At 44.2% G+C, this 27,000-nt stretch overlaps 1 protein-coding gene and 1 long non-coding RNA gene across 2 annotated transcripts; both read right to left on the minus strand.

The window, feature by feature from the left end:
* Positions 1-271: 271 nt before the first annotated feature.
* C1QL3 (complement C1q like 3) lies at positions 272-11,586 on the minus strand. Its single transcript, XM_081163304.1, has 2 exons — positions 10,560-11,586; positions 272-3,133 (listed from the first exon to the last, which is right to left on the minus strand). The coding sequence occupies exons 1-2, from the start codon at positions 11,145-11,147 to the stop codon at positions 2,954-2,956; spliced, it is 768 nt and encodes a 255-aa protein (XP_081019430.1). The 5' UTR covers positions 11,148-11,586; the 3' UTR covers positions 272-2,953.
* Positions 11,587-13,492: 1,906 nt separating this feature from the next.
* Positions 13,493-19,528, minus strand: LOC308569425. Its single transcript, XR_014000717.1, has 2 exons — positions 19,292-19,528; positions 13,493-13,679 (listed from the first exon to the last, which is right to left on the minus strand). It is a non-coding gene; the product is annotated as an uncharacterized lncRNA (long non-coding RNA).
* Between the last annotated feature and the right edge of the window lie 7,472 nt (positions 19,529-27,000).

Raw genomic sequence — 27,000 nt, forward strand, 5'->3', positions numbered from 1 at the left:
TTTCAAATGGAAGTTGAGCTTTCATGGTTTCTGTTAATGGGCTTGTGCTGTTATTTCTCTTTAGAAGCAAAATATTAAAATAAGTTCATTTACGCAAGCTCCATATTTGCAACGTGTTGATCCTAAAACCATTATACCCAGAGTTAACTGCAACTGGGTTTGGGTGGAAATTACTTTCATGTAAATGCATTTAGGAGTGAATACAACAAGCAGTAATTTAGAGTTCCCCCTATAATTTCTGCTTTCAATTGTTTACTGGTTTTTTTTAAAAAAAAAAAACCTGTCAGATGCATTAATTGTGTCAAATGGTTTTTCATGGAAGTGCAACTGAAAAGTCTCTTGAACCTCTTGACATAACAAAAATAGGTTTAAAGTAAACAATGGTTTTTTTGTTTCACATTTGAGAACATCTCCTTTTGCATAATTTATTACCTTTTAATAATATACATATATTAAACAATCCTATTATTTATTCTGCAATCTGGCACTCTGAAGGCCTGTGTATTGGACTAATGGTAAGACGTAGCCCATCCTTTTAGTTTGGCACTCTTACAGTGCAATCCTGCATGTCTACTCAGAAGCAAGTCCCATGCAGTAGTATCTTGGGTAGGTGGGCATAAGGGTTGCATCTTAATATATCCCCATTACTCCCTTTGTAATCATTACAGTGATGCTTTGTCATACTGTATATAAAATCTTAAAACATTGATGTCAAATGAAATAGAAACTAGACGTTTTCATCCAATATTGTTTCTTGAACACACATTTCAGTTGGACTTTAAATAATCCATTAAGAACAGCTGTCTTAAAATTGTCTATATACTAACAGGTGCAGGAGAGAGCAAGTGTCACTGGTAAAATGGGTGTAATGAGTTGAATTGGCTCCTTTACTACATGTGTTTAGGAAGGCAAATCAGTTTAATCAGGCTGCTGTTTTCTATGTTTTATATTTTATAGTGATCTTCTTGGGGGGGAAAGTGATATATAAATAATGATAAATACTGTTGCTTTAACACTAGCGGACCAGCACTTAGCTAAGGGTTCTGTTGGTGGCTTTTGGCATACCATATACTCCACCTTCTAATTCCATAGCTATTAATTTATAGGCTTGTTACAGAAATAAGATGGTTGAAAGGCATTCTGCCCATGAACACCACCATCCTAAATGTAATTGATGGTCTATCGAACTGTAGGTCTTTTCTGATGCAGCAGTGGTACAGTTTATTTGCACAAACCATCCTAAGCACATGCTGGGACAGCTTGCTCTACAACTAGGGTGTAAAAATGGTTTACTCATCTGATAGCTAGCCAGGCACCAACAATCATCTCTCTCACATTCTAACATGATGAAAGCTGCAATCCCATGCATGCATACTTGAGCTTACTTCTGAGATGACATGCATAGAAGATTATGCTCAAGGCCCCCTTTCCGTATATGCACACATACACACGTACCTGTACAAAATGTTTAACTTTATGTGTGCAAATATACCAAACCCTACAGACAGGACTGCATTGGATCATTGGCAGTGTGACTGGCACCCTGCTGCCTGTGTGAGAAGCTATATAAACAGTTGTACCTGTTTGTATTTACCTTACATGCTGCGTGTGTTAGCACCATAAAGGAGACACTCCCATCCAGCAGTAGCTAAGTGTGGATGGAGCCCAAGAAATTAAGCACAAGGTGAAAATTATGTAGGCAGGATCAGGCTCAAGTGTCATGAAGTTCTGAAGAGCAAAGCAAATGGGCTGCATTTGGCAACATGTTGGGACAAAACTTGCTCCCCCAGGATCGAGTATCCACTTTTACGGTTTTTCCTTAGAGGCCAATGGTTATTCGTGCCTGTGAAAAAAATGTTGCACCTGGAGACACTGCTGATAGGGGGCATATGACACTGGAAATAGGGTATGGTCTCCCCAAAAAGATGCTCCACATGGTGGGAAGAAGTCTTTGTAACACTTGACTAGGTTTTTAAAGCAAAGGTAAAGCACCAGATCATATACCTAATGGAAACTGCAATATATTGTCTTGACGGAACTGGACTCTTCTATGGTTTTCTCTCTTTTGCACATTGATTCAGAGCACTGCAAGTGCTTCCATGTGCCTGTGGCCCCTTTGCTTGTGCAGAGACTGCCCATTCACTTCGGTGGAGGCAGCAGAATTATTTGCATAAAGGAGTTTATACACAGATTTGCTCCCTCTCTTGAGATGAATGGGTCAACCCTTTGGGTGATGCAACTCCTTCTGCATATGCTGGAGCTACAAAATGTGTGTAAGAAATCAACGGACTGGAGCAACAGAGAAAAATGGAAAACGAGACACAACTGTGCTACAATCATTTTCAACCCCTGACTTGCACCTATATACAGTTAAATTAGAGCTAAGGCTTGAAGCAGGTTAATTTTCTATTTCTAGGTAGTTAAGGGCATATAAGGACAAGGCAAATGATTCCTTCGGAGGGAATAAGCAAAAATTCAATTACATCTTCTTTTTATTGTAAAATCATTCCTCACCACATACTATGAGTTGGATCCACACGCATCATAGTTAGCAGGTAAGTCACAAGTACCAAAGCTGATGGATGGATAAAAGCAGCAAGATCATAGCACACCAAAAGTATCATATATGCCGAAGAAATAATTCAGTGCTTTAAAGATTTTTTTCCCCTCTATAAAAGTTGTGATCTATATAGGACTTCATTCACATGGACACTAACAACAAGGAGTATTTTGCTTTGGCGATAGTGGATCACACATCTGTTTAACTTGCTTTATATTTTTTTAAAAACACACTCTCTGGGTTGTACAGATGTGAGTCAGGTAGCATTTTGCCCCACGTTAATGAGGTGTCCCTCGGCCAGTATCCTCTGGGGTTCTTGATTCGTCGATTTCGTGTTTTTTGCCACGTGAATCCATCACTTAGAAGAATGTGATTTTGTGTTTCACTTAATTATCAGTCAGCATAAATTATAAATCCAGAAAATGTGCTGTATTTGTTGTTGTTTCCTCCATGTGCTTTCCCTCCATCTAATTTTATGTAGACTTCATCTCCTGGCTCCAAATGTAGAACGACGCTGTTACTGGCATAGTCGTAGTTTTGGTCTGCATCCTGAGCAATTGCACTAGCCCGCACCTAAATAAAACAAAACACAATGAGAATATGTGGTTTGCAATTATAATACTCGTCAGCTCTGTGGAACGGAAGTGCACAGGTAGCTTGCTCCAATGCTCTTCTTGGTAGAAAAAGGTTTTGCCTTTACCACTGTGGCTACTGACATATCAGAGACTAGCAGAAGAGTCGGCCATAGCAAATTATTTTAACTTACGCCACCCAACATCAGCTTGTTTGACTGAATAATACATGACTACCGTCCATCAACATACGCCTGTAACCTTTCACAAAATCACTTCTAATAACTAGAAACACTATTTTATGTATTTGTTTGCCATATGCATAGCCAGGGCTAGATTTAGGTTTGATGATGCCCTGAGCTACTGAAGGTAATGGGGCCCTTTATATGTCCAGCTGTCCTTTGTCAACAACAAATTGTCACTGTTTTTTGTGTTGAATATATGCTGTATGGTAATTTATGGACCTAATAGGTATCTAAAGCCATTTGGACATAACAAAAGGCTAGCAGGCAGGGCCCATTATTTCCATCATAGGAGCCTACACAACACAAAACACTGTTGCTGTATGTAGGTTTTATTTTATTTGCTTTTTTATCTTATATTTTGGAAATGTACATCCAGTTTTTTTCTTTACATTTTTTGGGGGGCCCCAATAGAGTGGGGCCCTAAGCTATAGCTTGTTTAGTTTATACGTAAATCCAGCACTGTGCATAGCCCATGCTCTTGGGAGCTCAGGGTAGTGTAGGTGAGGATTATTCTTCTCATGTTAGGATGAGAAACAGACAGGCCAAGGTCAACCCAAGAATTGTAATACTGAGTTCAGAACCAGTACAACACTAGTCACTTTACCAGATCAGTGGCCTAGACTTAAGCCAAAATATACAGAATTGTGAAACAAGCAGCGATAGTTCAGTTAGTTAGAGCATGATGCTGAGTTCTGTGAGCCTGGTGTTTTGCCGGTGTGCTTTGCACCTTATTTTCCTTGAACTGTGCCTCCCACTATGCATGACAAATTGCTTCTGACACGAAGGGGAATTTTTCAAAGCAGCTTGTGAACATATGAAATGAAAAAGGAATAAGCTAGCATTCCACTGGGCCAGCACAAGCCCACCTAATGAGCCTAAGCAGAGTGAGGGGGTTGGGGGAGGCAGGAGAAGCCAGCCACAGTCTCGATCTCATATCACATTCAACAGGTATGCATCCGTCTAACATTGCACTTGACTCCTGTTGGCTTGGCTCATGATCAGAATCAGGCCCATTGTAGGAAAAGGGATATGAGATTATCATAGAGATGTCAAGAGGGGTAAGTATATAATAAAACCACCCCTTGATGCCTTTGAATCAATGAATTTTACATCATGTTGAAAGCAGAGTTTAAGTTGATGTACGAAGAAGATGCAACACAGGGGCAGGAGCAAGCTACAAAATCAACTACCTCCACGTTCACTGAATATATGCAGTTTGAAAGCCATTCAGCAAATTTAACTAATGCAGGGAACATGTACATCACACCAGCTTTTCTGATTTGAGATTATATTTTAAAATCCTGAATTCTTAATTATGCAGTGTCTACAAGCTTAGAGTTGTAAGTGTCTTGGAGTTTTAAAGAATGCCATATTGAATTTTATATAATTAACAAATCTGGCCACAATCCTAAGCCCACTGAAGTAGAACTGCATGTAGACCAGTTTAACAGAATCGTTTCAGTAGCAAAATATTTAACTATTTATTTGTAGGCGATTTATGTTAGTATAACACATCATCTGCCTTGTTGCCTGTTCTTATTCCACCACAGATACACATGACTGCTGGTGATTTAGTGCTTTTGCAAACCTAAACTAAATAATGCATAACTTGGCATGCAATCTCCTGGATATATTTTTTTAAAAATCTTTTTGGAATTGAAAAATGCACAATAAGTAAAAAAATAATAAATACACAGATGCCTTTCAAAAGTATAAATGACAGGTTTTCAAATTAAATTTTCATGTGATATGATCCCACATTAATTCAGAAATGTTAACAATGGATAAGACTTTTCGCCATGCTAGATCTCATAAGGTATTAGGAAGCTTAGAAATCACAGAAGCAGGAAAAACCACCTCTTCTGCATCATATAGCAAGGTTCGGAAAGGCTTAGAAGATTTGTAATTGCTTAACAAATGTTCTAATTTAAGCTGATATACTGTATAATATCCTAGGCAATTCTACTTTGTATTTGTATCTTCAGAAATATGACACATATTGAAGTGATCTGCCTTGGCTACTCATAAAGCAAAAACTATCAAATTGTGTGTTTCCTAAGGGTTAACGGGTGCTTGGGAGGAGCAGGTGACTTCAGACCATTAATCCCAGAAATATTCATCCCTAGGAATTACCCTGTTTTGAGATCATTACTGATATTACAAATAGTAAAGAGGAAGAATGGATGATTGGTTTTGTTTGAATTATTATCGCAGAGTTTTAAGCTCAACCAATGTCTGCATTTTATTCAATCGGACTGCTTAAATTATCGCACAGATTCCATTCATGCACTATTTAAATGCTGCACGTCGAATTTATGTAGCATTTCATGTTACAGTCTGATGAATCCTCCCCACTCCCCCACAAAAAAGCACGAGGTCTATTTTGCTACTGGCTCTAGCATTAAACGTGCTTCATATATCACCATGAACACTATGTAAAGGCACTGGGCACTCTCAGCAGCAATGGACATTGTCTGCACTAAAAGAATTGAAAGATTTATTGATTGAACTCCTAAAAATACTTTGCAGATTGCAGTCATTTTGTGTGCAGCTACAATGCCTTGTGACTTAACCTTGATCCCATACAATGTGTGTGCTACCTTTGCAAGACTCTGCCTCTTTTGTTGTTGTTTGGCAACCACTGTAATTTCTTTTTAAAGCCTATAAGGACAATCTTAGAAAAAACCCTATGTGTATTGCAGTACACGTTAAAGGTGCCTCAAAATTAAAAACAATTAATGTGTGTGTTACATAAGTTTCACAATGGCTCGCCTCACTGAGTTATACAAGTATACAGGGACATTAAAACTGCAAACAAACCAATTATGTTATAGCTTCAGCACTTCTATATTTAAGCTAACTGTTAAGGAAGGCAATGTGTTACATGGGAGTCCTTGAGATATTCAATAAATGTTGCTCTTGAATGATTCCACCCCCGACCCTGCAAGTCATAGTCACTCTCAGTATTCATGCTTTCCTACATTACCATGCTGAATCTATTAACACCCTGCTCTCTTTTTGGCCAGTCCCACCAATATTTTGTATTGAAAGCTCTATTGTCCAAGTTCATTAGCTGCCAGCTTCATCAGATCAAACAGTCCCCCAAACTAAAGCTACTCACTAATTTGAAAAAAATGTCTTAAGAATTTCTTATGGCTGAATAAATATAAACTGAGTTCAGAGCTGCATGATCAATATTTGTCTATTCTGTTTGTATAGTGACTAAATTAAGCAATTTATAAATGTCTGGAATTATGTACTTAGTCTATCTTCAGGCTTATTTTAATATTTATGATCATAAAAATATGCCATGCACTCTACTGTGTTCTGTTTTTATTTCTATCATGTGTTAATAATGCTTTTTAATAACCAAAATTAAAAAGTTTTTTTTTCTGAACCAGATGGTTGTACGTGTGAGACATGGCAATTTGCTGTGCTGTATTTAATGTTTAACAATGTGGGCTCATCTCTAAAAGCAATATTTATGGCAGTTGTTTGCTAATTTGATTAATTTCTACTGATGTCCCCATAATTTCATTTTTACAGTGCTTTTGAGAAACCATAAACAAAAGGTTAAGTGGCGTATCAGATTAATATACCAGCCTTTGATGCTTCCATCTGTGATCCGCCGTTTAACACAAAGCTGAAGTGACTGAAAGAGCTCTCATCTGGTTACGGTACACTGGTATTCTCCAGTACCAGTGTTCAGCAATTTCAGCTTCATTATTCTGCCTTTCAGGAAAAAAATCTCTTCAGTCTCAGGCACTTTCTACAAACACGCAGTATCATATTTCAGCTTTTTTGGAACCTTGGTTAGAATACTGTGAAATCATGTTCACTGTACTACCTACAATTAAGGCTATATAAAGTAATGAATGAAAATAAAAGATTAAAAGTGAACCCCTCATAGTCTGGTGACTCGCTGCAAACATGAAAACAATGACCAGCAAGCCCTTTGGGGAGAAACGGTGTAATCTATGTTTACTGGACAATGTTTAGCACCCTACTGATATAAAATAACTATTTAGAAGTAAATGTAAAATTCATACTTTCTGATAAAGGTTTGAAAGGCTACCTTATTTCTAAACTTATGACTTGTAATATAGTTTGATCAAACTCCTTTTTTGGTTTTCCCTTTTTTAGGATTAAATGTTTATATTTGATTGTGCATACATCTGTAATGTTTATTATACTTTATTTTCACCCATAAACAATCTATTGGACTTCTGCATCAACAAAGCCCTTCTAGGCTCATGTTCTGACTCATTTTATCTTACCCTGTGCCACTATCAATCTTGCTTACAAAGACAATAATTAATGCAAGTGTGTTTGTGTGTGGTATGTATGTCAGATCTCTGGGGGCCACTTTAAAGCCAAAGGAAGCAGGCAGTTGTGCCACAATTTTGACTACTTAAAATGGATTATATATGCCTTTCACGTTATAGAAATGTGTGATCTTTTAATGTTTGGCCTAGTGAAGCCTTGAAGTGTGGCTGGGAAGGGGTGCCAAATTTGGAAGCAAAGCAAAGATGATGTTTTAAAGCTTTCCTCTTCACAGACCTTCCTCTTAACCGAGGTTGGAAAGTTCCTTCCCCTATGCGACCCTGTGCGTGTGGAAGCCACACTGAGCAGCGTAGGACTTGTTGCTGAGTAAATAAAAACATAGTATTGATAGTGTTGTAATGCGGGAGTTATGTTTAGTGCAGTGCCAGCGGCGTCATGAATCTTGAACTTACGCCTGTCATTCTAGCATTTACCCTCCTCGTCTCTCCACCTGAAAATGTTGATTTGTATATATAAAAAAAGGTTTTGGTTTTTTTTAAAAAAAACCCTGGCCACTCTCCAGGTTATTATCCCTAAAGCCACGAATCTGGGGCGGAAAGTTCCCATAGTCCCTTCTCAGCCCCGCCATTTTCTTCCTTCCTCGAGGAGGCCTGGGTGGGTCCCCCGAGAGATCCTTTCCAACCTGCTCCGTCGTCGGAGCAGATGGAGAGCCTCCCCTGTCTTCTTCCACTGCTCAGGGGCTTCTCCTCATCCCCGGGAACCGCCCCTCCACAACCCCCACCCTCTCCCCGCCTTCCTCCCTCCGGCGCCACGAGGAAGGCGCGCGGGAAAAGGCCCGCGCTTTTCCCTCGCCCTCCGGCAACCCGCGAAAGGAAGGAAGGGCGAGCGAGGGGGAGAGGGGAAGAAGCCTTTCTCGACGCGACTGCTTTTCATACCAGTTCTTTTTTAATTTCCATTTAAAGAACACACACACACAAAAACCACAAACGCAAAAACTACGCCTGCGCGCCGCGCGCTCTTTACTTTCTTTCTCCTCGCTTTTTGCAACCTGGCCAGCAAAATCCCCGAGGTGAGTTGTTCTGCCCTTAATGACTGAGCGCGGCTGGATTCGCGCCGCGTCCGCCGGGTCCTTGTAAACCCATTTTGTTCTTGTTGTGGCCTCGCTCATTTGTGACTCCGAGAAGGCTGCTGAGGGGGGGGGCAGGGAGAGAGAGAGGAGGAGCGTTTATTAAGAGACCCAATTAAACGAGGCGGGGGGAGGGGGGTCTCTCTCTTGCCTCAGAAACGACCACCATGGAGGGGGGGGGGGGAAGGGGACGGCACACGAGCGGGCTGGGTTTCCACTAGACGCCGCCTTCACACCTCGGGAAGGGAGAGGAGGCGGGTGCCCCAGTGGGGACGCGCCCGCCCCAGATTCCTCTTCTCGGATTCGACCCCCCCCCCAGGAAGGTCGGGGCTCCTCTTTCGCATGACTCCCTTTCCCTCTCTCTCAGGACTCCCTTCCCTCTCCCCGGCATGAATTGATTGACCCGGCGCCCGCCTGCTTTTTGCGACTCACGGTCCACTGAGCCCCATCAATTAGGCACTTTCGCTCTCTGTACTTAAAGGGGGGCGGGGCGGAGGGCAAGGCGCGCTTTTGCTGCGAAAGGCGGCCAGCCCGCCCTTCTGCACCGGGGGTCCCTCCGGCTCATCCTGCCAACATTTATGCCCCAGAGGCACCAGCGACTGACTGAACCGCCCCTTCTAAGGCGCCCACTTAGGCTCGGGTGCCAGACTGCAGCTCCCATCACCCCTGGCCATTGGCCCTACCAGCTGAGGCTGATGGGAGTTGGAGTTTCACGTCGATGGGGGTCGCAAGCCCCCCATCCTGGGGTTGCCACCGCCCGCAGCTCTTTCATGGGGACTCGCGCCCGACGTCCCGTGGAGCCTCCGCTGTTTTCCCTCGCGGAGGAGGGGAAAAAGGAAAGGCGTCCACGAGGATTTGTCTTGTGGATGGGTACAGGCTCATGGTGCACAGCTTCCTCCCTAATTTAGCCTTTCCTCATAAGAGGAGGGGAAAGCCCTTCCTTGCCATTTATCCAGCCGCAGGGGCTAGGAGAAGGGAGCAGCTCGCGCAACTTAAGTCGCCTCGGGAAGCAGCGACGCTTACTCAGTAGTTTGCACATACGGAGCTGACGGGCTGCCTGGGGTGTAAGGGCAGCAGGACGCTGCAGCCGATCCCCGTGGCTTTTCCTTGCCATTTCCAGACTTTCCTGCCTCCTGGGAGCCTCCCGCAGCTCCTTCTTCCTCTGAGCGGGCACTGAGCCCCGGGACCTTTTTAACGATCCCGGGGTTGTCTGTCCGTCTCACACACCCCCTTCCTCACCACGTTCAGGTTCAGCCGTTCAGCACGTGAACAAGGAAGAGTGTCTTAAAGTATATACTGTGTATACGCAGAGTCCCATCTCTTCACCACTCATAGCTCCTAAAAGTCTCCAAGCTAGTTTGACAAAAGAGATCTCTTAACATTAGGAATGAAGCGCTGGGCACCTCCCCAAATCTCCCCATCTCCCCGGCTTTGAGGCTGCCTCTTTTCTACTCCCTACCACTTCCAGGCGGCGCTCCTCTGAATTCCTTTGGGTTTGGGGCTGGCAAACTCCCCCCGGCAGAAATTCAACAGGTGCAGCTTTGGCACAAACGCGCTCTTCTCGCCTTTGCCTCACTTGTTGAATTTCCACCTGGCTGGCCAACCAGGAGAGTCGCGCCAAGCAATACCAACGCGGGCAAACAACAACAGATGGCAAGCCTGACCTCTTGGGCCTCGATCCGAGCTGCTGCTGCTGCACCCCTCAAGCGGACTCCCCTCCCCGCGGCCTTCTCCGTCCCTCCCTCTCTTTCTTTCTCCCCGCCAGGCCCCACCTGGTTGTTCTTGCACAGATCGGCCCACATGCTGGTGCCGTCGCCGCCGCGCATGAGCACGTGGTAGGTGAAGAAGTAGATGCCGGGGATGGAGCAGGTGAACTTGCCCGTGGTGGGGTCGTAGTGGTTGCCCAGGTTGGTGACGACGTCGTCGAACTTGAGCACCTCGTAGCCCTCGTGCTGCCGCTTGAGGCCCGCGTAGAAGGCGATCTTGGGCACGGTGCTGTAGGTGGCGGCGCTGATGGCCCCGGCCGCGTTCAGGCCCGGCGCCCCGGGCGGGCCCGGCAGGCCCTGGCGCCCGGGCTCTCCCTTTTCCCCCGGCGGGCCCACGGGCCCCGGCGGGCCGGGCTCCCCCGGCGGCCCTCTGGGCCCGGCCTTGCCCGGCCGGCCGGCCTCCCCCTTGGGGCCCTGGATGAAGGTGGGCAGCGACTGCATGAGGCCTCGGTCCGGGGTGGCGGCCGTGCTGGGCGCCTTGGTGCCGCCGTAGGGGTCGCACACCATGCGGCAGGTGCCCAGCATCTCGTAGTGCGCCGACGTGCCCGCCGAGCTGACCAGCACCGGGATGAGGATGACCAGCAGCAGCACCATGACCACCCCCAGCGCTCCGGCCGCGATCAGCCGCCGCCTGCTGCCCACCAGGCGGCTCAGCGCAGGGCGATCCTCTTGCCTGCTTTTGGACAAAATCTTGATGGCGGGACGGGAACCTCCTCGAGCCGAAATCCTCGCGGGGCACCTTCCCCGCGTCCCAGGGGGCTGCTCGCCCTCGTGCTCCTCCTCGCGGCCGGGAGGAGCGCGCCGGAAGGGCTCCTTCGCCCGATCCCCCAGGCCGAGTCCCGAGAGCCTCGCTCCCCGTCGGGGGCACCTGTGGCTGCCGCCGCCGCCGCTGCTCCCCTCGAGAGGAGCCGCGCACACTTTTATGCTGCTGCTGGCGATCGACTTTTTCCCCCCGCCTGTGCCAGCTCGAATCAAGTTCCCTTCTTCTGCTCCTCCCGATCGCCTCTCTCGCTGCCTTCCCGCGGGTTTTTTTTTTCTTCACCTCTCCCCCTCTCCTTTTTCCAACCCCTTCTTTCCGTCACTCATTCATTCTGTCTCTTCAGCAGTCAGCTACACCAGCTCGGCGAGGGGAGCGGGATCGGAGATTCCTGGGGAAATCCTGCTCGCGCCACAGCCGAATGGAGAGAGAGAGAGACAGGGGCGCTCCCCGTCGTCCGCCTTGGCCGCCTTCCTAGCTGAAGCTGCCGGGGTCCGCGAGCCGCTCGGTGCCGCTGCCGGGAGCTGCCCACAGGCTCGTCGGAGCGCGCGCAGCCACGAGGAGAGGAGGCTGGCAGAGGCGCCGCCGGGGTAATTTATAAGCGCCCGAAAGCGCAGGGGAAAGGGGAGCTGCCTTGGCATCTCATCCCAGCATCTGCTCGGCTCATCCCACTCGCCCAGAGTTTGGCATCTCTCTGACAAGTGTGGGGAAATGTTTTCCTCCCCTCTCTCCCTCCACAACCCCCCTCCCCGTCTTACTTTATTTTTTTTTTTTTAATTCTCGCTGAGCGGAGAAATTGTAAGCATTTCCGTTGCTGAGCCCTGAGTGATGACAGTTCCCCCACCCCGTTTTCTTTCCCTTTTTTTTGCTGGAGCAGATCAAGGAGGGGGAGAGAGAGAGATCTACTTAGCACCTTTTGGATAACCTTCAGATCACTGATCCAGAATGTAAAGGTCACCCACACTTCTTGTTGGATAGTTCCCCCAGCGGTCTCTGTCTGTCATGTGAAATATCACTTTTAATACAAGGGCAGTGTATTACAGTTCACCCAGCAAAAAGCCATTTGGAAACAGCATCCGCTCCAACCACTGCCATGCACTGAGTTGGACATTTTTCCTAGTTTAAATCTGCATCTACCTAAAACACATGGAAGAAATACCCTCTGTCTGTTTCTCAGGAAATTAAATGTGGAACTATGGTAGTATGTAGGATACAAAGGACTTTCCCCTGCTCTTTGGCCAGACACTGCATTATTATTATTATTATTATTATTATTATTATTATTATTATTATTCATCTGTTAACAATATTTCCTTAGGCAACACTGTAAATATCTTTATAATAGTGCTCCTTTAAATATATCAGGCTAGGAGACCCTCCAGCAAAGGCAATATACATCAAAGACAAGGAAGAAGTTTCTGTGCCAACTCTGAGCACGTTTTCCCAAAGAGAGGTAGTGTTTGCTCAACTGACTTCTCCTTTCTTAAACTGCCTTCCATCCCTTCCTCCCCACTGGACATGGGGTGAATGTCATTCTCCAGCAAGGTGACTAAGCCACCAGCTTTCCATAATTTGAACTGGTAGTTCTCTGCAACAGATATCAAGCTAGTACCATTTCCCTTCCAAGCACAAGGCAGAACAGGGCTGCCTTAAACAAATAGGCCAAATTGATTCCTAAATCATACTTCTGCATTCAGGAGCAATTGGACGTCAATCAAATGCAGGTGACATTTGCCTGTCAATACAGGGATGATGGCTGAACGAGTGTGACTTATTACGGCGGGGCAAGAATCTGAAATGAGCAAAAGCAGCAAATAAGCAAATAACACCATCCCCGGTGAGTGTTGATCAGAAAGCTGTGATCTTGTCTGGGGCTTGCATGGCACGAATCGCTTCTTTATAATACCGCCCCCCGCCCCCCGTGGACTCCCGTTCTTTTTCTTCTGTTCCGTAACACAATAAGGTCAAAGAAGCAGCCAGTGGGGAAACAAAGATCCATCGATTCTTCCTTTTAAGTAGAAATGTCAGCGGCTCCTTGCACTCTTCCCTAAGAGAATCAAAAAGCAAAGAGTGTGTGGCCACACCATGCCACAGATGGACCAGCCCAGCTCCTTATCTCCACAGCGTGCTGCTGATAAAAGCCTCAGCTTTTGGCATTTGTAAATATTCCCAACGCCGCCCCTTTTTCTGATTTTTGTCAGAGCTCAACCTTTAATAAAGTTGTTATCTCGCAAAGACACAATCCAGTTGCCAGATCCCTTTGCTTCAAGCTCCCAGGCCATCCTGTGAAAGGCTTTCTTCTTCTTCTTCTTTTTAACGGGCGTCTGTCTTGTTTATGCTACATCAGCTTCTCCCCAAAGGAAGGTTTTCTTTGTAAAGAGAGAGAAAGATGGAAAAGTCAGAAGTGCAACCAGTTTTTTGTATTCCTTGCATCAACATTAAGTTTTCAGAGCATCATATTTATCTATAAAAAGTATGCACAATCTATCATTAAATATTATTATTGCAGTCATATCCTACCTTTCCTTCAAGGAGCTCAAGGGGGTGAACATGCCCCCCCCACTGCAGCTTGTCCTCACAACAACCCTGTGTAGGCTGAGAAGCAGTGGCTGAATGGGGATTGCACTAGTCCAGCACTCTGACCACTATGCCACACTGCTACTGACAAATTCATTCCTCATATGTGGATCATTATGTAGCCAAAACATAAGGGGGAAGTGTCAGCAGGCTGAGAGAACCTCCAAGTTGCAGAAGTACCAAAAAAGAAAAGGGGGGGGGAGAATAGGGAATAAACTCTAAGGGGCAAGGTGGGGGGAAACAGCATGTTCAATGATGATTGGATATTTACTGACTTTTAAAGATGAAAAAAAATGCAGAAGAGAAAGGCAAATAAGGTGTGGCTTCCTGACTGGTGGAACATCGGAGAGCACGCTGCACTGCAATGTTTTGTTGGATGGCTGGGTACCCCAATTGGGGCCATTCTGAGAAACAGGAATGATGATTAGAATATAGCTCAGTTGGTAGAGCATGAGACTCGTAGAGTCATGGGTTCAAGCCCTACGTTGGACAAAAGATTCCAGTATTGCAGGGAGTTGAACTAATTCTATGATTCTATTCTATTTGTACAGTGTGATTAGAATATCCACATGCTGGGTGAATCCCAAGGTTTGCAGAAGTAGAAACAATTTTTTTTAAGGGCAGCACCCCCCCCCCCAATCAAAATGTGGACTAAGCATGATCAGTAGATACCTGAGATGCCGGGGGAGGAGAAAAGGCAGATGATGGGGGAGGGAAATGGAACGGAGTATTCCAGGAAAGGGCGCAGTTGACTAGCTGTAATTTTGAATAGGAGCACTAGTCTGCCCTGAAACTTTTTGTTGCAGATCTCATTTGCCTTTTTTTTTTAGTTTCAAGATCTGTATTTACGTTGAAATGGGTCCAAATATATGTCCATGTTATTCGTGCCAGGGTCAGGGATGGCTCTACAATTAGACAGAGCCAGGCAGCTGCGCCAGGAAACAGATGTTGTGGAGTCAGGAGCAGCAGTTCCTTGCCAGGAGATAGAGCTGTATGTTCCACAGCAGGCACCCCCAAACTCGGCCCTCCAGATGTTTTGGGACTATAGCTCCCATCATCCCTAGCTAACAGGTCAGGGATGATGGAAACTGTAGTCCCAAAACATCTGGAGGGCCGAGTTTGGGGATGCCTGTTCCACTGCCTCAGCTAGCCTGGTGCAGACGAAGGTGCTGTCCCACTGCCAGTGCTGAACTAAAATCCAGCAGTCAGCCCAGTTGGTTTTTATTTGTGGGGTGGAGAGAATCTTGTCCACTTCAGGAAACAAAGTATCTTTGGCCATCTCTGCTCAAGGAGCCTGAGCAGCTCAAGGTGCGCATACATGCACACACACACACACACACACACACACACACACACACACTGATCCATTGCACTAATCTAAGTTCAGAGTGCAGCAGCTAAAGGGAAACAAGCCATCCCACTGTGCTACCCTCAAGTTAATCCTGTTTTATGTATTTAGTTGAGTAAGACAAATGGAAAAGTTCTAGGCTCCAATTCAACATGCTTGTAATGGTGCACGTGAGAACAAATGTGGCCCTCAAGGATAGGGAAATGTTTCTGATACTTCCATTGCTAAGATATACAATGTTAGAGAAGTGTGGTTGCAAGATGAATTGGACTATGCCTGAGCATCTAAGAGCAGCTTTTTCTCCTGCAAGTGAGCACAGCCTCTTCCCACTTTCAAGGGGTTTTTGATGGACAGGCAGATATTTCACCATTTCAAATGCTGATTCTGCAGTTCTCAGTCCGTCCTCTCCTCCATGTTTCACACACAATGTCCATGTCTTCACACACACTTCAGATATTATGCTCATTTAAAAAGTGCTGCTCATACCTTTGTGCAACCAAATATTCATTTGGTGCCATGAAAAAAAAGCATAATTTATTGTTGAAAGGCTGCAGGAACGGCCTCTAAACCACCAACAGGAAGCAAGTTGACCTGAAGAAACAAGTACTCACCTTTGGAAGATTTAGCATAGAATGCATACTGCACCCTAGGATATAAGTTGGGGTTTACTGGGCTTAATAAAAATGTTTGGGAGCCACTTTTCACAAGATAAACCACTGAAGATGAATCAGTCATGTGCAAAGTTAGTATTCTCCTCTTACTGCAGCTAGTATTCTCTTACCTCTTCATTCAAAATAATAATATCTGAATAGGTGTTGCAAAAAATGGATGCCATCAGAACAACAAACTTGATGTCATTGCTTTGCCATGGAGTATATTTGATGGCTACAGGCATTCATAAAATTGTTCTGCTACAGGTACTAAATACATACTTCCATTCTAAATTCAGAGTCCTCTTTGAAGGGCACATGTGGCACTTTTTGCAACTCCCTCTTGCTTTTTCCTCTGATCTCATCTCTACAGTCACCTTTGATATCCATAATCTTTGATAAAAAGCTTCATTTATTAAGAAGTATTTGACACAGTGGGGGGCGGGTTGCATCCTTTTCAAAGGCCTTTTGCCTTTTTAACTTTGGATATGCTAAAAGAGCTCAGCATGTGTAACCCAAGTTTCTTTGCAGAGCTTGCTGTAAAATGGTTGGGTGGAAATGATCACAAACCATTGTTTTAGGAATACTTTTGCTCTTATAAATAGCATTGTTTCCCTCCTCTGTCTTCCCCTTCCACTACTGTCCTCTTGACTCCGTTCTCTCTCTCTCTCCACTGCCACGTTGATCTTCCAACCAGTTGTACATATTTACAATTCTAGTCCTTTTTCAGTTCTTTCCCTTTAAAGTTTGCCCTTGTTACAGCTATCACTAAAATAAAAACAATGTATGATCCCTTGTGCTTATCCGACCAGCTCTCTCTTTTTTGGCCAAAGGTTTTTTGTTTGTTTGTTTGTTTTAAGAATACACCTCCAATTTATTCAGAGTGAGGACAGTTTCACATTTGTACTTTTGAGACCCTTGTGTGATTTGTATCCAGTTTTAAATGTTGTTAATATAAAGTAGATAGAGAGAGAGAGGGATTCAAATGTATTTTTAATCTTTTGTTGGAAACCACCCAGAGTGGCTGGGGAAGAAATTATTATTATTATTATTATTATTATTATTATTATTATTATTATTATTATTAATCAAACACAATATATATTCTAGCTGATGGGTTGTATTTCTGCAGTCTTCTTCTCATGGTGTTGCTTCCCTCCAGGGGAAAAAAGCCCACTGGACACAACTCAGTGGATTGGATCCAGACTTAGCCATACTTTGAATAGACCCAATGGGGCTTGTGATGTTCCATATTGCATCCACGGGGGGGGGGGGGGGTGTATAGGGAAGCAGCAGACATGCACAATCCTATGCATGATTTTTGAGGTATGGCCCATTGAGCTGAATGGGTCTTATTCCCAGATAAGCGTCCATAGGATTACCACCCATTTAAATGCCACCCATTTTTAAAAAAAAAATAATTACTAAGCACTAGTACCATAGAAACGTTTATACTTGGGACCTGCACATATTGCTACACACACACAAAACTAGGCTTAAGCAGTCAGGAGCGAAAGAGCACATACTTAATGAGCCAAGTTAAGGGAATGGAAAATTATTCTATAAACAAGAGATAAATAATCTAGATAGCCTACAAAGAGATTAGAACAATGTGGGGTACTACAGCATGTTAAGTAACTGCAGAAAGCCTACCCTTTACAGAATCAAAAAATTACAATAATAAATCCAAGATAAATGTGATAATAACAAAGAATAAAAAATACAGCAAAATAAAAGACGAATAGAGAGCCGACACAAATAATAGGGTGTGCCATAAATTATTTTTTGTTTCATTTGTTTTCATTATTAAAACATTGTTAGTTTCATTATTCATTTGTTTACATTACTTTTGCTTCATCCGGTGGTGGCTAACCCTGTTCAGCCTCTGAGGGTCCCATTGAGGGTTGGCCCCGGTCCCAAGGGTCACAGGCCAACCTGCGAGCATCTCACACATCCACATGCACAGCACATTCACACACTCGGCTCGGGAGGACAGGACAGGAGGCTGAACGGTCACACATACACATATGCCACAGACAGACAAGCACTCACTCACTCACTCACTCACTCACTCATCATTTGTGTTCCCTGTGGCAGGACTGGTGTTGCAGGGTCTCCTCATGCCCCACTCTGCCCGGAGGAGCAAAAGCACAGCACCTAAGCTTTCACTTGAATTTGCCTTCATCATTCGTTTTTTCAAAATTGCCTGTTTCTTTTGCAAATTTTTGTGCCTTCACCTATGGGAGCTATAGCAGCAGAGCTGCTTTCAGCAGTCAGCACCTGGCGGCTGCCATTTTGTTTTCCTAGAATGCCTTGGCTATTGCATTGTTCTGAGGAGTTCTAGGGTGGTGGTGGGGAAATGGCAGTCACAGTCCCTTCCCTTAGAAAGCCATGGAAGAGGTGGGGAAATTTTATACCCCCAATGACCACATTCTCTCCTGCGCAAATGTCCAAGGGCACATACCATTGGTGGGCAGATCCAAGGGCAAAATTGGCTGGAGCAATGCATATCAATGTTCTCTTCGTATATCAGTTTTGTTATTATATGGACATCCTCTTCTCTGTACTTCATTAAGGGAAGCAAAAGACATTATCCGAGTTTAAGTTTAAGGTGTGAGGCCCAGTGAGTGAGAGATGTTGTTGATGGGAAGGTGTGGCCTGTGGAGAATCCTGAGGACCAGATAGACCCTAGATGTGGCCCCCAGGCCTGAATTTGCCCTGCACTGCCCCAGAAGGGCACAATATCTAGAGCATTCTGGGAAAGTAAAATGGCAACTGCAAAGGGATAGCTACTGAAATTGACAGCTGTTTCCAAAAAGGAAAAAAAGAGAGAAGAAAAAGTCCCCTCCCCAATATACAATATTCTAAACAGGATAATGGAAAAACATGAATTAATACTCATTTGTTACTCATGACATTCATTTTCTGTCAAATCCACACCCATAATACATAAGAAACACAGCCAGAGAGGCAACAAGAGACTGGGACAATAAAATAGTCAAACAGCTGCAGTCTTCATTATTGTTCGCCCCAACACCCTAAATATGTATATCCCACAGTGCTGTTCTGTTTATAAGTGACCTCTTCTGAAAAACATCACACAGATTAAAAAATATTTTAAATTCCTCTTTCAATTTACCGTAATCAAAAACTGCAGGCGTAATTTTTCAAATTGTTTTTGTTTGTTGTAAAGATAGCTAGATAGATTTTTTTAAAAAAGAAATAACTTTCCCTAACCTCCAAGCCTACATTCAATCATCTTTCTTAGGACTGGGACTGATCTTGCAATGCAGTGATTCTCTGTCTGGATTCTTCACTGTTTGGAGCAACACAATAGGACAGATACGTTCTTTACCTGAGGCCTAAGGATGTTAACCTGACGAATGGGAACATATTGCTTGCTTACCTTTCCTTTTCCTTTCTCCCTTAGGAGGTAAACAGTAAATATTAAGGGGGCTGAAGACAAATGCTTCTTACGAGGTACTGAAATTAAACAGAACCCCTAAAATCTATGAATAAACTGTGGCATAAATCACACGGGCCTTTTATTAAAAGCTATGGCACTTGTTAAAGTGAGTCCTGAGGAGCGGTTGGCCATGAAGTAAGAATGTGGGGGCCTTTGAAATGGAGATTTGGATGCTGGTGCCTTTAAGCAGAGATGATGGGGACTCAGAAGTAGCAGGAGGGACAAGCCCCTCTATTGTGTCATCTGCAGTTCTAGACTCCCATGCTATTGCTCCTCCCTACCTGCAACCTTACACATGAAATATGGTGATCCTTTATATTCATCAGGAATTTGATGGATGTGCAATAAGAATGGATAGCTGGGAGTGGAGAACTCAAAATTAAAATCCTAAGAGTGGTGAATTGCCAGGAGATTTATTGTTATTTTTCCCCTTGTCAGCCTCTCAATATATTATTCTCTTTGTTCCCTGCTTATTAATTCCTGAGTTGCTAATGGTGTAATTTACTTTGCAAATTGCAATCATTTTAATTATTCATTTGTAGGGCTAAAAAAGAGAGGGTGGGGGTGATAATAAAGCAGGGAGTGTTTCAAGCCAGGGAATCCTCTTTCAAGATACAGAACAGGCCACTAAGCTGCTGAGGATTGGATCCCTATAAGTGCCAAGGGTATTTTGAACTTTTGCAAAGTTCTTCCTGTTAGGTTGTGGGTGAACATATCAGACGACACAGCGATTCTTCAAACATCTCTTGTTTATTCACAGGCCAGAACAGAACTGAACTGAAGGGTTCAGCCAGCCTGCTTATATAGAGCTCCACTACAACGCAACAGTAACCACTTTCTGTAACTATCCAATCACTGAATGTCACTTTCAATCCCTTATTTGCATATGTGGACCTGAGTGAAAACTATCTACAGTATCCCCCTGCTGGCCCAGGGTGAGAACTTCAGTACATAACACTTCCAAAGAACCCTTTTCCTGGACTCGCACTCTTAATGCTAAACATCAGTACTAGTGTAGTTTTCTTTGCTCATGCAGGGGTGATATGCCCAGCTTCTCTGGAGAATTTATTCTTGTGCAGCATGCAGGACTGGACTGGGTTAAGGATAGTCTTCCATCACCATCGTTACTGTTGTTGCTGCTTTTCTATAAATGTTTGGATTGGATTTGATATCCCGCCTTTCACTCCCCTTCAGGAGTCTCAAAGCGGCTAACATTCTCCTTTCCCATCCTCCCCCACAACAAACACTCTGTGAGGTGAGTGAGGCTGAGAGACTTCAGAGAAGTGTGACAAGCCCAAGGTCACCCAGCAGCTGCATGTGGAGGAGCAGGGAAGCGAACCCAGTTCACCAGATTAGGAGATTACCGCTCTTAACCACTACACCACGCTGACTCCCCATGTGTGTACTGATGTGTGTACTGATGGAGCCAAAAAATAAATAAAAAATTTAACATCAAGAGTGTAAAACACAACAAATCCAGTTAATAACGCTACATTTAAAACTACTAAACAATTAAAACTATAAAATGGCAGCATTAGACTGAAGCAGGCAGAAAAGCAGCAAACTGCTAAATGCAAAAAAAAACAAAACATTTTGAATGGATGGGTTTTCAAAAATTGTTCTGGGTGGGTTTGCATTCCTCCTAAGGCAGAAGTAGAAAACTTCCAGCCTGGGGCCTCTTTATCTTCCCAGCAATCTTCCGGGGGAGGGGGAGGCCAGAGGCAAAAGTGGGCGGAGCGATAACTATATACAGTGGTACCTCGGGTTACATACGCTTCAGGTTACAGACTCCACTAACCCTGAAATAGTGCTTCAGGTTAAGAACTTTGCTTCAGGATGAGAACAGAAATTGCGCTCGGGCAGCGTGGCGGCAGCAGCAGGAGGCCCCATTAGCTAAAGTGGTCTTCAGGTTAAGAACAGTTTCAGGTTAAGTACGGACCTCCGGAACGAATTAAGTACTTAACCCGAGGTACCACTGTATTTTGTTTTTGTACAGTGGGCTAGTTTCCCACCCACACTCAGACACCGCTTTATAGCCTCTATTCAGGAAAACAAGAGGCTTTAGCAGAGTTCAAGGGCAAATTCCAGCCAGGCAAAAAACCCTGAGGATGCCTAGCAAGGCTGGTGAAGGGTTCAGCCTAGAGAAAGAGGGGGTGGCTGCAGAGGGGGTGCAGCCTGGAGAGAATTCCAAGGGCCAGATAAAGAGGGCTGGAGGGCCGCATTTGGGCCTCAGGCCTGAAGTTCCCCACCCCTGCCCTAAAAAATCACTCTGGCCTGTAGCTAAGAGTGGATGCCAGGCCAAGATCGACCAGCTCCTGCAGAAGGAAGAAGCCTCTGTCAAAGAAGATAAAGAAGATTGGCAAAATTAACTACTGAACTATGCAGGACAAATTAGCAATTTGAAGCCCAAGAAGAAAGAGACTTCGAGTTTATTAAAAAAAGGGCAATGTTTAATGCATACTTTTTAAGCTTTGTGTATAGGTTTCTACATTAGTATAACTTTTTAAAGTCACTTGTAATAGGATGAAGAAGGTTTTAAAATTGCATTGTTAAAAATATAAGGCGTTATAGACGTGCTTGAACAAGTCTAAAATAATGAAACCAAGAAGGTGGGTGGAGGAGGGAAGTCAAGCAAAAAGTAATGGTTTAAAAACATGTTTATGATTTCCCCCCCTTTTTTCCTTTTGTTTTGTTATTATAAAATCAATAAATTACTTATTTAAAAAACCACTCTGGCAATGCCGGTTGGTCCAGTTTTGTCAGTGGAGGCCAAGTGGCAATTAGCACTTTCCACTGGTAAGGTGTCAAGTGCAACCCATCCATACCCTCCAACATTTCTCCAAAGAAAATAGGGTCACAGTTATCCATATGCAGGCAACGTCCAGATGAGATTACTGGGATGTGCTACATGCAAGGCGTGTGCCTTTAAAGACCAGCTGGAAACACCACTTTAATTCAAAAGTTGCAGTTACTGAGGGTATGTGAATGGCGTAGCCAAAAGTTGCTTTCACTAGATTCATTAAGTGCACGAGGTGGTTTCTTTGAACACTCAAGGTCCGTATAGTTAAAGCTATGGTTTTCCCAGTAGTGATGTATGGAAGTGAGAGCTGGACCATAAAGAAGGCTGATTGCCGAAGAATTGATGCTTTTGAATTATGGTGCTGGAGGAGACTCTTGAGAGTCCCATGGACTGCAAGAAGATCAAACCTATCCATTCTGAAGGAAATCAGCCCTGAGTGCTCACTGGAAGGACAGATCGTGAAGCTGAGGCTCCAATACTTTGGCCACCTCATGAGAAGAGAAGACTCCCTGGAAAAGACCCTGATGTTGGGAAAGATGGAGGGCACAAGGAGAAGGGGACGACAGAGGACGAGATGGTTGGACAGTGTTCTTGAAGCTACCAGCATGAGTTTGACCAAACTGCAGGAGGCAGTGGAAGACAGGAGTGCCTGGCGTCCATGGGGTCACAAAGAGTCGGACACGACTAAACGACTAAGCAACAACAATATGCATCAGACAAGCAATGATCATCCAATAAGTTACAGTCTTAATATTAGTGCATCTTCCATACATTCAGACCCCAGGAACTGAGGGCGGGTACATCAAACAATACACTGTTTTGAATTCATGTCTAATAAAGAGAAAAATATTTTTGTTGCTGCTGTACTAATTTATTTATTAGATTTCTATCCCCATCTTTCTTCCAAGGAGTGCAGGTTGGCTACATGGTTCTCTCCCCTCCTCCTTACAACAACTCTGCAAGATGGGCGATGAGACTGAGAGATAGTGATGGACCCGAGGGTGCAGGTCATGGCTGGGTGGGGATTTGACCCCCAGTCTCCCAGGCCCCACACTATCTCTTTAACCACTTTGCCAGACTAGCTCCTAATACTTCTTGTAGTAATAGTAGCCGTAGCAATAACAAAACTGGATTAGCTCCAATTGTGCCCAATAGGGAATGCCATTCAGCTACCTCTACAAACTGACAGACTGGCTCCATGACTCATATATTGTAAAACACTTTGCCACATCCACATTATACGTATTTAAGGGTCCGCCATGTGCGAAGAGGCCCTGGGGAGATCCTTTGATGTAGGCCTTGAAGGGGGATCTTACCTTCACTGAGGAAGGAGCAATAGCTCCTTAGATGGCTGGTGTCTCCCTCTCTTTCCCTGCCTCCCTCTCATTCCCTATAACAGTTGCCAGTTTCAGGAAAGTTCAGCTGGTGCCGAAGCCCAAACTTCTTTGAGTTTTCCTTTCCAAGCGAGTATGTTTGGAGACCTCCACGTGGGAATCGTAGGAGGCAGAACAGAGAGCAAAAACTCGGGAGCCGATCGTTCTGAATGGGACAGATGGCAACTCTAGCCAAAAATAGCTTTTTCAAGAAGTGGAACACATGGTAAGTTGCATTAATTTTAATAATTGCTTTTTTATGCCTTGATTTTTTTTAAGCTGGCAAGGACCTCTCTACCCAAGATAATTAGTATACTTCTCAGTTAGTGCTTTGCTGTTATTATTTTTTTTCCAAACTCTACGGTTACTGAAAGCTGCCCACTTACGTCAGGAATTCTGTGCAACTGTCGGATATGCATCAGAGCAAGGCTGGTGGGTTGGTGCGAGGCGCCTCCTGAGGAATAGCTCTGCTTCCTTTATCAGGAAAGTGCCTGCGAGATCCTGACAAGAAGGGATCTTTTGTTTTGTTACTAACATGAACAATTTTTGTTGGGGGGGGGGTAAAGGTAAAGGGACCCTTGAACATTAGGTCCAGTCATGGCCGACTGTGGGGTTGCGGTGCTCATCTCGCTTTATTGGCCGAGGGAGCTGGTGTACAGCTTCTGGGTCATGTGGCCAGCATGACTAAGCCACTTCTGGCGAACCAGAGCAGCGCACAGAAACGCTGTTTACCTTCCCGCCCGCTGTTTACCTTCCCGCCCTATTTATCTACTAATACTTTGACGTGCTTTCGAACTGCTAGGTTGGCAGGAGCAGTGACCAAACAATGGGAGCTCACCCTGTCACGGGGATTCGAACCACTGACCTTCTGATCGGCAAGTCCTAGGCTCTGTGGTTTAACCCACAGTGCCACCTGCATCCCTATAAAAGTTTTTAATAGCATTATATAGTATTATATGATTTTCAAAGATAGGTGGTAGGTAGTCCAACATTCCAAGTTTGAGCACATTTTGGGAGAAGATATTTTTAAGCTTCTGCAGCCATCATATAAGACACATCGCTCTGTTGCAGACTAATCAATGATCCAGGGATCTGATTCCTTAGTAATCTCACCTTGCAAAATTGATGACTTTGAAAATGTGCATGAAATCCACCCTTTGCTGCAAAAAACTAAGGGGGAAAAAGCCTAGTCAGGTTCCTAGTAACAGCTGAAAGACGGGCACCCTATTTTCCCCAAGGTTACTGGACTAAAATGCCACCGATGGGAGACAAGGGTGAGTATTTGCCTTTTTGTCCAAACCTGTAGGTGTGCTTTGTACTGTTACCCAAGATGGATGCCTCAGTGAGTTGAGACATGAGAAATCAGAAACACCACCAGAATAGAAAAACCATGCTTCAGGGGTGAAAGAGAGAAAAGTTGATTCAGTTCCTTCCTTCTGCTGTAAGTCAAAGATGTTACTTTCGACAGGATGGCCAGTGAGCCGTGATTTATAACATTTTCATAGCATTTGTCCTGCTTTATTAGGTTTATTAGAAATACTGTGTGCATGCCGAGGTTGGGAATTCAATGAGATGGGAAGCCTCAGAAAGAGAGAGGGGAAGAGCCCAACCCTCTACATTTCCTGAGAGAAGAAAACACCACTCTGAGGCCACATTCACACCATACATTTAAAGCACTATGATACCACTTTAAACTGTCATGACTTCCCTCAAACAATTCTGGGAGCCGTAGTTTGTCAAATGCTGCTGAGTTGTTAGGAGGCCCCTATTCCCTTCACAGAACTTCAGTTCCCACAGTGCTTAACAGCCAATCCTTCCCATTGAATTCTGGGAATTGCATGCCCTGGGCCTGGAGTTGGCTTCACCTGCTGAGTAGCAGCCTGAAGGAGCAGGAAGCAAAGTGACCCCACCTGCTGCTGATCAGCCTTCTTGCTCCTGATGAGAACCAGTTGGCTCCAGCTTTCTTAAACAGGGTTTCAGTCAGTTGCTGGAAACAACATTTGTTGTTCCTGGCCAGACCTTGCTGCTTCTTGCTTCTCATGACCTTGAACCCTTGGTTTTCTTGACCCCCGGATCATCTGACTACGTGAACTGAGATACTCCTGACCTCAGGACTGGACTGAATGTTGCCTACGGACTCTGCCTCCAGGCAAGTACTCTCCCCTGAGACTCGGCTGGCTGGCTGGCTACTCCCTCCACTGAGCTCTGGTCAGTTAGTAAAGTATTTCTATTATTTTATTTGATCTGCCCCCCCCTCTCCTTGGCTACACTTACACACCACTTTAAAAAGTCTCAAAACAACTTATAATTATAAAAGTGTACAGGATAGAAAATTTACAACACACCAAACATATAAAATAACATTGATTATAATAATAATAATATCATAATAATAATTTATTATTTGTACCCCGCCCATCTGGCTGGGTTTCCCCAGCCACTCTGGGCGGCTTCCACAGAAACCAAAAATACAGTAAAATCACACATTAAAAACTTCCCTGATCAGGGCTGCCTTAAGATGTCTTCTGAATGTCAGGTAGTTGTTTATCACTTTGACATCTAATGGGAGGGCGTTCCACAGGGCGGGCGCCACTACCGAGAAGGCCCTCTGCCTGGTTCCCTGATTGAGTAAAAGTATTCCTCTTGGTGCATATTAAGTGGCTCCTTGCATGGGGGGAGGTAGATACAAAATGCAATCCATGCATCCATAGAAATGCTGCATTATTTATGTAAACTGGGGTGTAATGATCCTGCAAACAAGTTCTTAGTTTCTTAATACAAACCATGTGACGTTATCCCAACAAAAGATAAGTGGATAACCAATTTCTACTTAGCTTTTGGCATGTGCATGACCTCAGAGGACAATGAGGGAAAGTCTTCCATCAGACAATATATCCTGGAAAAGACCCTTAGAGATGGTGTTGAATCAATTAATTCAAATGGGATGAAGTCTCCTGTGGAAAATGGGCCATCGCTCAAAGGATAATTAAAATAGAAATGTTATACTATAATTAACCTCTCAGACTTCGCATAAGCTCTTTTTATGAGGTAAAATATTTCTTTTTTTGTTCTTTAAATTCTGGAGGCCTGTTAAATATAGACAGGACAGATCTCATCTAGTTGTAAAGTTGTTATACACAGGTTGTGAACCTGGGAGGAAGAGCTGTTGGTCAATCACAAAAATAATAGTCAATAGTAGGAAGAAATATTTCTTAAAAGCTTTTAATTATAGGCTGCTTTCATGTGTGTAGGATTTTTGCATCTGCGCTCACAAAGACCAGGGGCTTCAAAAAGCAAATGGCCTATGAGGCGGGTTGGTGAGGGCTTGCCCATCCTTAATTCACATAAAGTTGGATGAGAGGATGGGGGTTGAAGTGAAAGTTCGTCTGTCAGCTTCTTAGATTTGTATGCATTTTCTAGTCAAAGTCACTGTAGAACCTGGATGGCTTTGGATGGTTTAAAGTATTTCAATCTGT

The sequence above is a fragment of the Podarcis bocagei genome (genome assembly GCF_964188305.1).
Source record: "Podarcis bocagei genome assembly, chromosome: 12".
NCBI lineage: Eukaryota > Metazoa > Chordata > Lepidosauria > Squamata > Lacertidae > Podarcis > Podarcis bocagei.

Bases quoted from the DNA above. Each gene is read 5' to 3' on its own strand.
- C1QL3 (XM_081163304.1), bottom strand. From the start codon at position 11,147: ATGGTGCTGCTGCTGGTCATCCTCATCCCGGTGCTGGTCAGCTCGGCG. The intron at 3,134-10,559 runs GTGGGGCCTGGC...TGTTTTATTTAG, and splicing joins ATCTGTGCAAGAACAACCAG to GTGCGGGCTAGTGCAATTGC.